Source organism: Varanus komodoensis, unplaced genomic scaffold (assembly GCF_004798865.1).
Source record: "Varanus komodoensis strain SLA01 unplaced genomic scaffold, ASM479886v1 scaffold7_1, whole genome shotgun sequence".
NCBI classification, from domain to species: Eukaryota; Metazoa; Chordata; class Lepidosauria; order Squamata; family Varanidae; genus Varanus; species Varanus komodoensis.
The window spans coordinates 3,490,557-3,505,006 of NW_025336479.1; the positions used below are offsets into that span (position 1 = coordinate 3,490,557).

At 48.0% G+C, this 14,450-nt stretch overlaps 1 protein-coding gene across 10 annotated transcripts in view; it reads right to left on the reverse strand.

The window, feature by feature from the left end:
• The window catches only part of MXRA7 (matrix remodeling associated 7), a 69,820-nt gene extending 59,821 nt beyond the window's left edge, over positions 1-9,999 (reverse strand). For 2 of the 10 annotated variants that reach the window (XR_006416986.1, XR_006416983.1), the window contains exon 1: positions 9,193-9,998. Coding sequence is in view for 5 of the 10 variants with exons in the window: in XM_044453897.1 (XP_044309832.1) it covers positions 9,193-9,753 (561 nt within the window). In the remaining 5 variants the exon portion in view is untranslated. Of the gene's footprint in view, positions 1-9,192 lie in introns of all 10 variants that reach the window. The other 8 variants (XR_006416984.1, XR_006416987.1, XM_044453897.1 and 5 more) reach the window with 6 other exon arrangements.
• Positions 10,000-14,450: the final 4,451 nt, after the last annotated feature.

Sequence of the window (14,450 nt, forward strand, 5' to 3'; positions counted from 1 at the left end):
GAACAGAAGGCAACAGGGCTGGCTGTTGAACCTTATTCCAGCACTGGAGAAGGGCCTGTGCCGCAGGCTGTTGAGGGGGTACAGGGCAGGCTACACGGCACACCCCGCCCTGTCCTTCCATGCTTGGTTGCCACTGTTCAGCCCTCGCATCCCCCAGATCCGCGGCGGAGGCAGTGCGTCTCGTTGGCTTCATGCCAAGGCTGGCCATCTTACTTCACTAGGCAGGAGGAGTCACAAGCCATGTTCAAAACCCATGTTTATGTTCACAGAGTGGGCCTGAAGGAGTGGCTGAACTAAAGCACAAATTGCCCTGACCCGGCTTCTGAGGGCCTCTCATTGGAGAAACGAATGTCTCTAAATGCAGGCATCGGTTTCCTTCTGCAATCACCAGCCAGAGTAGGGTGCCTGGCAGGCAAAGGAGAACAAGGGGCTCTTAAGATGCACAGCTATGCTCAGCCATGTCTGCACTTTGCTTTGTGGGCCAGGTCCCTTTCTTGTCTCAACGGCAGTACCTTTTTCCTAGCTGGATGCCAGATCCTTTTTAAAATGGCTTCTGCGTCAAAGCTGTACAGCCTGATGAGCAGATGGAAAGCAGAAACCTGCTTCTGATCCAGCTCACAGGGCAGGAGAGGATTTAGGGATTTTACACACAAAACATCATTGGTCACATTTATAACAATTGTAGAACCAAAACAAATCTGTTGCAAAGTGTTAATTTTGCAGTCTTCACAAAGCAAGAGCCTGCTCCGTAAGCAGGCACCACGGCTTTGGCATCTGTTTCAAAGAGGCTATGCTGGAATAGGCTTTCGGAGGACTGAATAGTTTGTGGAGTAGCCCGCACACAAGTAGGCAAGGACATTTTCTGACTGACAAATCAATAGGGACCTTCTGGCTGATCCCTACGGGCAAACCTAGGTTTACTGGTCCTTTTAGGAGGGCCAACCATATCCTAAGAACACAACTCTCCCATGTGTCTCCCACTAGCAAACCAAGTAAGCTCTGCCATACCAGCTGGCATGTTGGATGGATGGATGGATGGAGGGAGGGAGGGAGGAAGTGGGACGCCCACCCCAACCCATATTGGAGGAAAAGAATTCAAGAACTTCACATCCAGGGCTTGGCAGGCCACGCCCTCTCTCAAGAAGCCATGCATTAAGCATGAACAGAGAATGCAGTCTCTTTGCTGTCTTGTTTATTATGTATTGTTATCCTGCTTCTCAGCAACCCCCCCCCCCCCCACCCACCAAGCCTCCTTGAGGGAACATCATGGCCTGCCCAGAGGCAGGGCTATTCCACCAATTTTACTGAACGCCTACTTAATTACCTTCCCACTTTGCTCTCTCCATCCCCTTTTCCTCATGCCTCATGTCATTTCAGATTGTAAGCCTCTGGATGGGGACCGTCTTATTTTACTGATTACGACTGTAAGCTTTTCTGGGAAACTTTTCAGGGGGAGCTAAAGAACAGGAGGAAAGCACTTTAAATAAAATTCACACAAGGAATAGGCTAGGCAGACAGGACCCTTAAATTTATGCCCTTCATTTAGTGACATTCAGCCTGGGCTCAGGGGAGAAAAACGTTGATAACAAAAGCGGTACATGCTTCACCGAGGCAGTTTGGTGCTTTTCTGAGTCCTCAACCTTTCTGGCAGACACAATTGGGAGCCATCTTTTTCTGCCCCAAGAGAGATGTCTTCATAGTCTAAAGTTGTCAGGGTTAGAGGGAATTTATGTGGTAAAAAGCAATGCTGAGCTGAAATGAGTAATGTATGAGTACTGCCTGACTCTATATATTTCTTGGCATTATATTATACATTATTTACTTATATTTCTATCCTTTTTCCCTTCAAGGAACCCACAGCAGCTTTCCTCCTCCTCCTCCTCTCAATCCTATCCTCACAACAAGCCTGTGAGGTAGGCTGGGCTCAAAGTCAGTGTTTGTCCCAAAGTCACCCGGTTGGCTTTGTGCTTGAGCGGGGACTGGGATCCAGATCTCCTAGATCCCAAGCCCAGCATCTGAACCGTTATACTACACTGACCGGTCCATGGAGCAGTGGGCAATGAGAACCCTGTTTCTGAAAGCCACTGAGTCTCTGGCATGCACCCATTAGTTATCGTTCCTGTACAACAGATCCCAATCAGGGGGCATGTGCCCTCCTTGACGGAGTGTGGCCCTCTGCTTGAAGGGCTTCCCAGCCCAAATCCATTTTAAAGATGAAGAACCATCAGAAATGAAGCCCTGGAAGGAGCCTTGAAGTTGCACCTGGGCCAAGTAGGAAGGCATGATATTTCTCCCTGCGGTGAGATGGACTAAACTGCTTCTCAAATGATAGTCATTACTGATAAATGGGGATGTAGCCATACAAATCAACACATGCACAACACAGGCGCATCAGGAAGAGCTTCCTCTCTGTCGGAGCAGAACGAGAGTGGAACCAGCTGCCTAGAGAGGTGGTGGGCTCTCCCACACTAGAGGCATTCAGAAAGAAACTTGACAGGGGGTTGGATTCAATGGCCTTCATGGCCCCTTCCAACATTATGATTTAATGGGAATCCGTGGCCTTTTTAGCCACCTCCTGGTGCACTTCCTCTTTCGCGGAAGGGTAGCCACCCTAGTTTCCAATGTTGCAGGAGCCCACCCTTGAAGACTGTCCAGAAGCTTCAGCTGGGTGCAGAACACTGTTGACAGGAATGTAGGGTTCAGTGAACACCAGGCTCTCATAGCTATACTGGTCGCCTGCTTAATTCTGGAAAGAATGGATTGGGCACCATTTTTTATCCTACTGACTGTCCTGGACAGAGCGTCCCAAAGTCTTCCCCCCATATGAACCTTCACCCACTGAAACTCCCTGGGGAAAGTCTGTTCCATGGGCCTCCTCCCACTCCCTGGGAAATTTTGTTCAGGCCCCTCTCTGTGACAGCACCACAGCTGTGAAATGCCCTTCACAAGAAAGCCAGCCAAGCCCCTTCTTGGCTACATTGTAGAAAACTGGTGAAAAATGATCTGTTCCACCATAAACCATTGATTTTTATCATTGTTTTTATCAGTGTAAATTGTTTTACAGTGCAATCCTGAGCATTTTTACTCAGAAATAAGCCTCACTGGGGGCAATGGGGCTTACCTGCAGGAAAGCGTGCAAAAAATTGCAGCCTTACTGTCTCTTTGTGCATCTTTTAAACAATGCTGTAATTTTATGGTATTGGTGGATGTCCTGCCATTTGTGCATTACTTTGTGAATACCCTGGACAGACAGAAATACAAACAAGTTGGGCCTAGATCAAATCAAACCAGAATCTTCCCTAAAAGCAAAAGAGACGAAACTGAAGGAGTCATACTTTGGGTATACCAGGAGAAGTCAAGAGTCACTGCAGAAGACAATCGTGTTAGGGAAAGTCAAAGGCAGCATATAAAAGGCAGTACATAAGAAAAACTACATACCTATTTAGTAGAAATAGGAAGCAGCAGGAATTCTCAAAGGAAGAATGCTCAGAAAGCCAAATAAATAGTGTAAAGCATTTATCTACTGCAATGCAAAGCAGTTAAGAAGTGCAATGCCATATTCTTTTTTTGCACATATCTGGCGACTTCAGTGACAATGTGTTACTTGAATAAATACAGATTTTGTGATTCTAGAAGGATAAGAAAATATGAAGTAGCACAGGAGGGTTATATTTATAGGAAATAAAGGTGCTCATAGTCCCTGCAGGGAGTGAGGGAGACACAGTTGGAGACACTGATGAGAAAAGAACAAGCAGTTTTCCTGTGTAAATTTTTTTTCAGAATGGTAGAACATCTACCTACCATTTCTAATGGTATGGCAGGAGCCCAAGGGCTAGCAAATTCTTTTCTGGGCAACAAGAAGCAGAATAATCACTGGGATTGTCAGGAATTCAAATTCTGCAGCAAATTTCATATGTAATTGAACAGAACAGTCATATCTGTACCACGGCCTTACTGCAAAGGGAAGGAAGCAGGAGAAACAGCCCTTTGGCATGCAATGTGTTAATTTACAGAATGCACACCTGAAGTCCCCAAGGATATTTTTGAATAAACAGACAGTAAAGAGGCAGTAAAAATAAGGTAATCTTATATACAAGTCCAGGGTAAATGTTTTTCAAGATTTCCTTAGAAAGCATAGATAAGCTGAGGTTAATACAAGGAAAACAATAGTTTGGAAAACTAGAAGAAAGGGTCCGGCCAGGCCTTCAGAAGGGGAAGAGAAGAAAGGTCATCCTTTTGCAAACACGAGATTCAGCTATGCTGTAGCCAACACTGTGGAATATGGTCAGCTGCATTTCTGCCTGTGTGGTACCTTTCCAGCCAAGGAAGCCAGCAAGGGCTCTGCAGCTCGTCCAGACGCCCAGCTGGCTCACAGCAAGGGCAGCAGAGCAGGCCTGACTGCTTGGGGGAACTCCTCTATCTTCCCAAAGTTTCCCCTGGGAAATTACACAAAGGGAAAAGGGTGCCCTGAGGCATAAACAAGCACAGGCACAATAGCTGTGGGTGTGAAAAGTAATCAATGGGACTCAGGGATACATTTTTTAAGTGACATTTTTCTGCATGATGGCATCTGGGCCATGGGGCTGTTTTTAACATGAGCAGAGTCCATGCTGCTTCCATTTACTTCACAAAGAAAAGATAGTGTTTATCTTAGAGGTCGCCCAGGCAACTCCGGGGGCAAAAGCGACTAGCGCAGGAGCAAAATAAGCAGAGGAAACACGGGACTCACACGTCAAGCCAACTATGAATCACCTTCATGACACTGCTGTGGGATGGGACACTAGGACTCTGTGGGACTTTTGCATTAAATGAGACCTCAGGTGGGGCTTGGAAGAAATTTGAACCAAGGACAATGCCCTTCCCTAAGCTATTCATATTATTAACAGCTCTGACAGTAAATCATCATATAGCACCTTTTGTGGGTGCAAAAAAATTCACAGATATCAATTCGGTTAGCTGGTGCTGCAGGCCACTGCTATACTATTATTACTATTCCTATCATTACTATTGCCCCAAAGAGAGAGGGGAGGCTGGGACTGATAGATCAAAACGTTTGTGGGAGAGTGTACAACACAAGCAAGTTAAGTGTCAGCAACCTCACTGGGATTACATCAATCTAAATCAAAGTATTCTGGCCTGGACCACAGACAGCTCCACAGCTCATTACAAACCCCCTGGGACCGGGAAGGTTCCCATATCGTGAACCGGGCCCTGTCATCTTTGACAGTTCCAATCACAAGGCCAGGATGCTACATCTCCATTAATGATAAACCATGCTGCTTTTTCTAACAGAGTTTGTGTGCTGGCATAGGGCTTCAGCCTTCTGAGATGTACCTTGTTCTTTACTGAAATGCTGGGACACCAACTCCAAGGCTGTTGCCTGGTGCAAGAAACACACCTCTAGAATGGAAGCATTCTGAGCTCAGGGATGTGTTTTGAGTACCAGAAGTGGACAAGGCTCACAGGCCTCTTCCCACAGAAAAAGCCACTCCTGGTTAGCACATTGCCACAGATTTAATGCAAATCCCTCAGAGCTACTAGTAGATCCAGATGTATGTTTCGTCTGCCCTGGTCTACAAACCAGAAAGCGGTTTATACCTTGCCAGAGGAGGAATCAAATTGCCAAAAAAAGAGGACAAAAGACCACACCGATTTAGATATTTGCATATGTATAATAAAACCCCACATTAAAATCACACTCAAACCTTTCAAGTGTTTGAGTGTGATTTTAATGTGGGGTTTTATTGTTTAGAAATTAATTTGGATGCTGTGCTCTACTCTGTTTATTCTAAGACCATCCCGAGACCTTGGTAGCAGACAGTATATACAAGTTTTAAATAAACAAACAAATAAATAACTGTACATACACAATTTTAAAAAATACTTAGAATAGAATTATAATGTATCTCACCATAGTAGTAAAGACTAACTAAGAGACCCATGCGCCTGCTCTCTCTGCTGCCCAGGTATTCGTTGTGGTTGGGTCTCTTCAAGGACCCTGGGCTTTTCCCCCCTCAAAGTTTTTTGGCAGTAAACTAGTCATGGATGGAAAAGCCCTTTAAACAGAGGACACTTTCAAAGAGGACTCTCATCTGTAAAGCAGGACACCTGGTCACCTTATTGCCAACAACCCAGCTTTGTGTGTATGTGTGTGTGGCACCATTTCAGTGTAGTTGCAAATATTATGCTCCACATGATAAACTATTCAATAAAGAAGAATCAGTGGCAACCCCCCCTCGCCCTCAAAATCAGTCCAGGCTCTTTATGAAACTCCCTCCCCCTTTGTCTGTGTCATTTGTCTTTCTTTTCAATATGTGATCGTCAGTTTTCCTAATTTACTGTTGAAAGCAAAGATTAGACATGTCCTCATTAAATGGAAGTTGCAGCAGACCCTCTGCAATTATTTCTAGAGAGGCAGAGAAGCTGTATCAGCCTGTGTCACAGCAGAAAAGAACAACACATGGCCCTAAGCTATTCATGTTTAGATAGGAAAGTCCTGGTAGCTCCCAGTGTTCCTCTGGAAGCCATGTTTGGATAGCATTTACACAGTGCCATGGCATCTTAAAGACTCACACATTTATTATGGCTCAAGGGCTTAAAATATTCCCCAATCCAGCCTTCCTCAGGAATGCAAAAGGGAATGAAATGCTCAGCAGAAGACAAGAGGAAAGCCTCCCACAGAAATCTAGCGGGAAAGGGTGGGGGGGAATCTAATATCTGCCGTTTCCTGGGTCTGGGCAAGAAATAGCTAACTAGCCTCCTTGACTTGGACTAGTGGGACAGCCCACTGTGTGTGGGCAAGAAAGGCAGCATGCTCCAATCGTGCCCTCAGGAATGCTCATTTACCCTTAATCCGAAACGATCCAAGAGCTCATATGAAGATGGGGTGGCCGCCTTCCACCGCATGCCAGTGCCTCGCACCCTGCTGCTTGCTCACACCCAAGCCAGGTTTCTAGGGAAATCAGCGGCACCACCATGCCTCTCTCCACGGGAGAACATGAGCAGCTATCTGCCAAGGCAGGAGAGGGGCCACCCAAGGAGAATTTGTCTTCATCTACAAGGGTGCATAACACAGGCAGTGCTGGGGGACCACCTGGCATAGGCCCCTGAATGTTTGAATTACCCCAGCTGCCATAATACAAGCTTTTTCCCTTCATTGGTAGCCTTACAGTTACTAGGAGGCCTTAGGACTGAACGCACTGCTTGAGCAGATCAATAGGGAAAAGTAGCATGAAGGCACCAACCTTTTAAAGGCGAGGGGAGGCCGACATCTTTCCTTCCTCAGTCTGCTCATTATTTTCACTGCCCGGAGTCCAAAAATGCCAAACAGCCCCCCTGTCACTTGGTTTCTCTGCCTGGCTCTGCAGAGACCGCCCAGCCAGCTGCCGCTGGGTCACTGCACTTGCTGCCCTGGGACAGTGCAGGCAGCGAGGCCCTGGCTGCTCACACATCAGATGGCGTCCTGGGGCCTTCCTCATCAGCTGCACCGCCCAGCTGGCCCAGGCCCCTTCCTTGGAGCAAACAGCAGTGGGTTTGCCTGCCAAAGGAGGTTTGAAGGAGCAGCAGTGCCTGAAGTGAGGGCAAGGTAGTGGTGCGGTGGGGGTACGGTTTGCGTCAGCACGCTGGCATTCCTTGGCCCTGCAACTGTCTTTCTGGACTGCAGGGGCTTTTTGCATGATCCACATGGCGGGTGGGTGTGTAGCCTCCTTGGCATCAGAGGTCTGCTCAAGGCTAGAGAAGGGTGAATAGATGCTGAAGGAGGATACAGGCTTCATGCTCTTTTCTGGTATGTAGAGATTAGGAAGGCCTGGCCTCGACAGTCATAGGCGACCTATAAATATGTGTATAGATAAATAAATACACACACACACACACACACACACGGATTGCCATAATGCCTCCATGGGCAGGAGACCACTTACAGAAACTTGATTTTGGAAGGCATCGCTTTTCATATCACCAGAGAAAATGGTGCTTGCAGCCCATCAAGGTCCAGCTGGCCTTAGGATCACTGCTGCATCTGATTGTACTAGACTAGCCAGGTTTTTTTTGCCTGTGGGCTTCGCCTCTTGCTGCCCCTTGCATCTTTCTGCCTGAAGTTTTTCTTTGATATCAAATCCCCTCCTTTCCCTGTCCATTGGTCCCTTTTCAGAAAGAAGGCTATCCTTGGGAGACAGGGTTCTTTAAACACACACACAGCACACACACTCTACAGCCTGAAGCAGCTGTTTCGGGATGTCATAAAAAAAAGCAAATGAACCCTGGAGATGTAATGTTGCCCCATTGCACAGAGAGGAAGAATGGAAACTGCCTTGCCCAATTTGCCCTCTCTGCAAGGAAGGCCACTGGCAGAAACGGCAAAGCTCCTCCTAATCCAGAGTGAGAAAAGCCAGGCAAGCAACGCATGCTATTCCATTATGCCATGAAGTGCTATACACCTTGCTGGGGATATATTAACGGCCAAAGGATGACAACCACAATCATCATCATCATCATCATCAGGCTTGACTTTTCTCGGGAAATCGCAGGCTCTTTTCTGAATGGAGGGTGGTGGTGACTGGGACCAGAGTGTCCTTTCGAGCAGCCAGCGCTCGGTTGCTGAATCCACAGGTGGGCTTTCTGAGCCTGTAACAGCACAGCGGGGCGGAGGGATGGGGAGAGCAATGGAAAGCCTCGGCAGGTCCTTTGGGCAGCTGGGCCGGCCTCTGCCAAGAGCCTGCCCGTTACACTCGAACCTGGAGCGAATTCCGGCGGAGACGCAGGCGCCCCTCCGCCGCCCCCGACCCCGTGTTATGGCGCCGCTGACTGCGGGCCCACGCACGATGCCGCCCACGCTCAGCTCAGCACAAGTCCGGCACAGTTTCTGGCCCTGCTGCGCAGCGCGGGCCTGCAATGCCGAGCGGAGGCGAAGTGCCTCCGAGCCACGCAGCTCGGCGCGAGTCCTTGCGGGAGATCAGCCCCTTCCTTGGCCGCGCGCGGGGAGCCTTTGCACGGGGGCTCGGGAGCAGAGGCATGAGCCGCGGAAGGGCCGCGCAGGTCCGGCGCGCTGCGCGGAAGCCGCTCGTGCGAGCCGTGCGCTCAGCCTGCTCCTCCCCCGCCACCCGCACGCTCCGCTCCGAGGGGCGGCCGCGCAGGGCTTACGCGCGGCGGCGCGCCGGATCCCGGCCCCGTCGCCCCCTTCCCCGGCTTTACCTTGCTCTCCTCCTCCTCGTCCTCCTCGTCCTCGTCCTCCTCCTCCTCTTGCTCTTCTTCTACGGCCACCGGAGCAACAGCGACCGCAGCCGCAGCCTGACTGGGGATCGTCTCCTCCTGAGGGTGACTCTGCCGTTCCTGTTGTGCAGTCCTCTTGGCAGCCTCCTCCTCCTCCTGCTGCTGCTGCTGCCTGCGCCCCTTCTCCTGGCACTGCTCTGCCTTGTCTCCCTCGGCTCCTTTCTTCTTCTCCGCAGCCCCAGTCTCTTCCCCGGGGACACACCTCACCTCTGCCCTGGCCTCCTCCGGCTCCGGCCCCGGCCCGTCTTTCGGGAGCCCCGCTCCGCCGTCACCATCCCGGGTTTGCTCTCCTGCGCCCGCCGCAGCGCTCACCTCGTCCTCTTTGCCGCGCGGCTCCCCCGCTCCCCCGGCGCTCGCCGCTGCCTCCGCAGCTTTGTCCCCTTCCGAGGAGGCTCTCAGCTTCACAAAGACCGAGGCGAGAATAATGGCCAGGACCGTGAAGAGCAGCGGGACTGCGACATACAGGTCCACCCCTACATCCATCCCTCCTCAGGCAGCTCCGCCGCAGCTCTAACCAGGAGGAGGCTCAAGACGGCTGACAAGGAGGCGGCGGCGGATAATTCCGGATTGTTGCCCTCTCCTCTCCTCTCCTCTCCTCCTCCTTCCCCCTTCCCCGCTGCCGTGCCACTGACCGGCTCCGGCGAATTTCAGCGGTGTGCGGGCACGCACAACGGCCTGAAGCAGCGGCAGCCGATGAAATCCCTTCGCTTCTGAAGCTGGATAGGGTTTCACAACACGCGCGTCATCTCCCTGGGCCCTGCCCACAGCTGCGACTCCTACCTCCGGAGCCGCAAAAGTTCCGGGGGCTCTCCGGTCCGGCGCTGCTTTTCTCCCCCGCCTGTCATTTTTTTACGGCTGTAACCAGAGGCAGCCTCCGCGGCTCGGACTCCAGACGCCCGCCTCTTCCTTAATGCACATCTCACCTGATTAAACATGCATAGCACTGCGCCCTTAAACAGGGCAGGGGGAGGGAGCCCGACAGCTGCTTGGGCTTTTTCTCTTAGGCATGCATAGGAATTGCACCCTAAGCGGTCTGAGGGAGTCAAAAGCTTGCACACTAGTTTGCAGGCTTCGAGGTGATCTGATAGAAGGCAATTCCCTAACATGGGATCTATCGAAATGATGTGATCACTCTCATCTTTCTCCAGAACAGCTTCCAGGCAGTTTGCACCATCTACACACCTACCATCGCAATGTATATCACATAGCAAGAATGTACCACATCTCTAGCACGCCCATTTTACTTTTCACGATACTCAATTACGATCAATCCCAAAGTTTATAAGACTGATTGGTGCCAAGAACAACACCCCCCCCTTCCCCCCAGCCCCTACAAGGCTAAGCGCTTCTCAAAGTGCCCCACGGCCTGTGCTGTGCGCAGCCCTAAGCAGGAAAGGGAAATTAAAGCCTGCATTCCAAGCGCTGAACCTGGGACTGGAGTTTTCTCCCGCAAACATGAGTTCTTAGACCTGCAGCTCCCCGTTCTGCTTCAGCCGAGAGAGAGGAGAGACGAGATAGGGGACGAAAAAGGAGTGCACCGCAGACTTGCAATCAGCGCAGACACAATTTGCACAAATGCTCACTGGGCTGCTAAGGCTGATGGATGCACAAGCACTGTTTGAGTAACCTTGGGAGAGAGAGATGGAGCAAGGTGTACTGCTTTGCTGTTACTTGTAAAGCTCTGGAAGGAAGAGCATAGCCAACTTGCCATCTTACTCTCCCTCATTCCTAGTGTTGAAAATCATACATGAAGATAGCGTATCCTGGATGCTTTGGCCCAACAGAAGATTTTGAATGTGTGTGGGGAATTGCCTTTGACTGACAAGTAGTGATTTCTAAGGCTGGTTTGGATTCTAGTGTGATCCCCAGTTTTGGTGGCACAGAACTCTTGGCCAACCAAAGCATGATTATTACAACCTGCAGCAGAGGGGCTGAGGAACTTGGGCTTTCATCCACAAACCCTCTTTATTTTTTGAAAAAGTACCTAAATGTTTTAAATAGGTATGTATAAAAAGCAATTTTTAAAAATCCTTACAGATAGCAACCCCTGTTTTATGTTACCAGCTTTATTTGGGGGTATCCTACACAGGGCAATCTATACCATTTTACTTCAAAAGAAGCACCATTGCACTCAGCAGGGCTCGAACCTGTCCTGCGTAGGCTTGCAGTCTTGGTTACTATTTTCTATCTGAAGCAGTCCACGAAATGCTTTGTGCTGAAGCTAAAGATACACACAGCCTCTGCGGCTTAATGACTGAATCACTAAAGATCTAACTAATCACCTCCCAGGGCAGCTTGGCCTATGAGCTTCCAGGGAATTACATGGTGGGCTACAGGGCTAGAAGACTTTTCTCAGGACAGCCTGTGGCTCATCATGGCTTAAGCCGATGAGCCACAGGGCCTGTAGGTACCATCCTAAATAGTCAACCCCAGACTGCGTGCGCGCGCATGTGTGTGTGTTGGGAATATACTGAAAACAGGCCATGAGTTAGGAAAGGGTAGATTAAGCCTTGCATAAGCTTTACTGGTTCGGGCTTCAATATTCAGGATGGTGCCTTCAAATGTCATGGCTTGCTATATATTAAGGAAGCCACAATGTGCTTGGTCAAGTCCTGCAGACCCAGTCAGTGTGTGGTGCTGCTTGAAGCCACCTAATATACACCCTTTGCAATTTATGCTGCTTTCTTGCAGGCAGAAAGAAGAGGGACCCTCCTCAGTATTAAGGGATGGTTAATACATAGGGCTATGCCAATTTCCTACAAGAAGGTAGCCACTGACGTTTCCGACTATTTCATTTTATTAAGCTTTAAGACAAAAGACACAACCTAGCCAGATTCCCTTTTCTTTTTTAGCCTTTTGTTTTCCTTTATAGCAGAAGGAATTGTTCTCAAAACCACAGTACCTATGTTGAAGACAGTTTTTCAAGAGTTACGTTTTCAAGTAAATACTCCGACACACACCAAACCTCTGGCTTTAGGGACTGAGTTCATTTTCCATCTTGAGGGAAAGTCAAATCACTTTGACTTAGCTTGTTCACGTCTTACTGAAATCAGTCGAGTCAGCATGTATCTTGACTGGACTGTAGTCTTTATAAACCCATTTTTCACTCATTTCTTGGGACAGGGGGACCAAGTAAATCTCCTTTAGATACAAGTGAACTGGACAAGGCAACAGCCACAGCTTTGTAGCTGTGACTTTCTTGGTAATCCTATCAAGGTAGTGATCATTAGCATGTGGATAACTGTATTCTTAGTAACAAACAGCTATGACCCCTAATCTTCTACTCCCTGCAGCTTTGTATTTCACAGGGGCAGATAAAACAGAGCTAGACTCTTAACACAGTCCAAAGTGGGAGTGATTTACCAGCAGTATTGTTAGCTGATAGCTATTTCTTTCCTCCTTCCCTCAATACTTACCAGACACCACCCTTGCAGTTTGATAGCTCAGGACATTACATAGATACAGCAGAATATGTAAAACAAAGCAAAGAGATCTATGTTTTCTGCACCCATGGAGGCTTTACCTTCTAATATTTGAATCCCCCTACCTATTCTCTACTTGACTCCAACCACTAACCTCCCAGTTCCATTTCTGCATTTTTTTTCAAGGAGAGAAAACAGTTATCAGATTTTCCAGGTGGCCAGATAATGCAACTATTTGACTTCTGTGTTTCAGCTGACGCTAAGGGAACAGAAGGTGTCACATTAAAAAACAGCCAAGACAATTTTCAGTAAGAGAAGTTCATGGTTTTCCACATTATAGAAGGAAGGCTATAATCCTTGCCAAAAGATAAGCCCTACTGAATGCAATTATATTTACTTTGGAACAGACTTAGCTGTAAATGCCTAATTGCTCAGATGATTCACTGACCAACTTTTCAAGTGGACATTTCTGACTTTTGGGTATTCAGATGAACACCTGAAAGTTATTTATTTGAAAAGAATATATTCTCCCCTTTACATTATCAGGTTTAAAGCAGTTACTACAGGCACCTAATGTTGTTCTCCTCAAACCACACAATTCTCAGACATGATGAATCCTTACACTTAACCAAATGTGCCTTGTTTTCTGCAGCCCTCCTTGGCTTAATGATTTAAGCAGCGTACTGCCCTCTGCTGGAAAATGATAATCCTAGAATAAATCTCAAACTGCAGCTGCACCTGCAGTATTCCTGGTGTTGCTGCAGAATAAAGTGTCCTAGGACAGAATGGATCTTGTTAAAAAGAACAAAGACAGGTGCGGGACAGCTCAACACCAACACTCTTTGAATAAAGTCAGGTGTAACAAGCTCACTTGCCCACAGCACAGGATTATGACAGTCAATGCTCAACCATTGCACAGTCTGGTACAAATTGTACAGCCAATGTGTCCCTAGATCCCCAAGTGTATAGCATCATGTTCTCAGAGGATAGTGAGACTCTTTTCTTTCACTGGTGTATAGATACTTCAGTGATGAACATGAAACTGAAAATAAGGGGTTATTCTGGTTCAGGACACTAAAGCTTGCACCACAAAATAATACAAGTAGAATTTGCAGTATCTTGAGGACGCCTACACATGATGAATGAAAGAGTGACTTGTCGTGGTTGTCTAGCCTCAGGGATACAGCTGAATAATATTCTTAAGTTGCAAATCAGTTTAACTAGCAGCCATCTTTCTTTCCTTAAGTTGCAAATCAGTTTAACTAGCAGCAATCTTTCTTTCCTAGTTGGCCAGGACCCTGTTCATTCCTGAAAAAGAATGGAAGTTGATTTGTTTGGGAAGCCTATCTGGAAACCAGTTGAAAAACAAGTTACAGTAGGGCAGTACACTGCAAAGCTTATTGCTTAGACAGGAACGCATGAGGAGTATCCCTCAGAAGAAAATAAAATTCCAGAGCATTAGTCCTTCAGCCTGCACTGAACACACTGGTCTCAGAATCACGTATTTGTAATACTAAAAAGGGAGAAGCTGGCATTAACACATAGTGTTAGCTGTAAAGGTACTGTGTTGACAGTTGGTTCTTTAAAAATGTAAACCTACCATGAAAAAAGGGTGCCAAAATGCAGGTAAAAGACTACATGCCCATCCCATGGCCTTTACTCCTTTACTCCCATGCTATCATTTCAGCTTAGTTTACAACATACTGGATTCTTTTGTGACTCTTTTATTGTTGGTATGGCTCTCTGCTCAATTCTGGT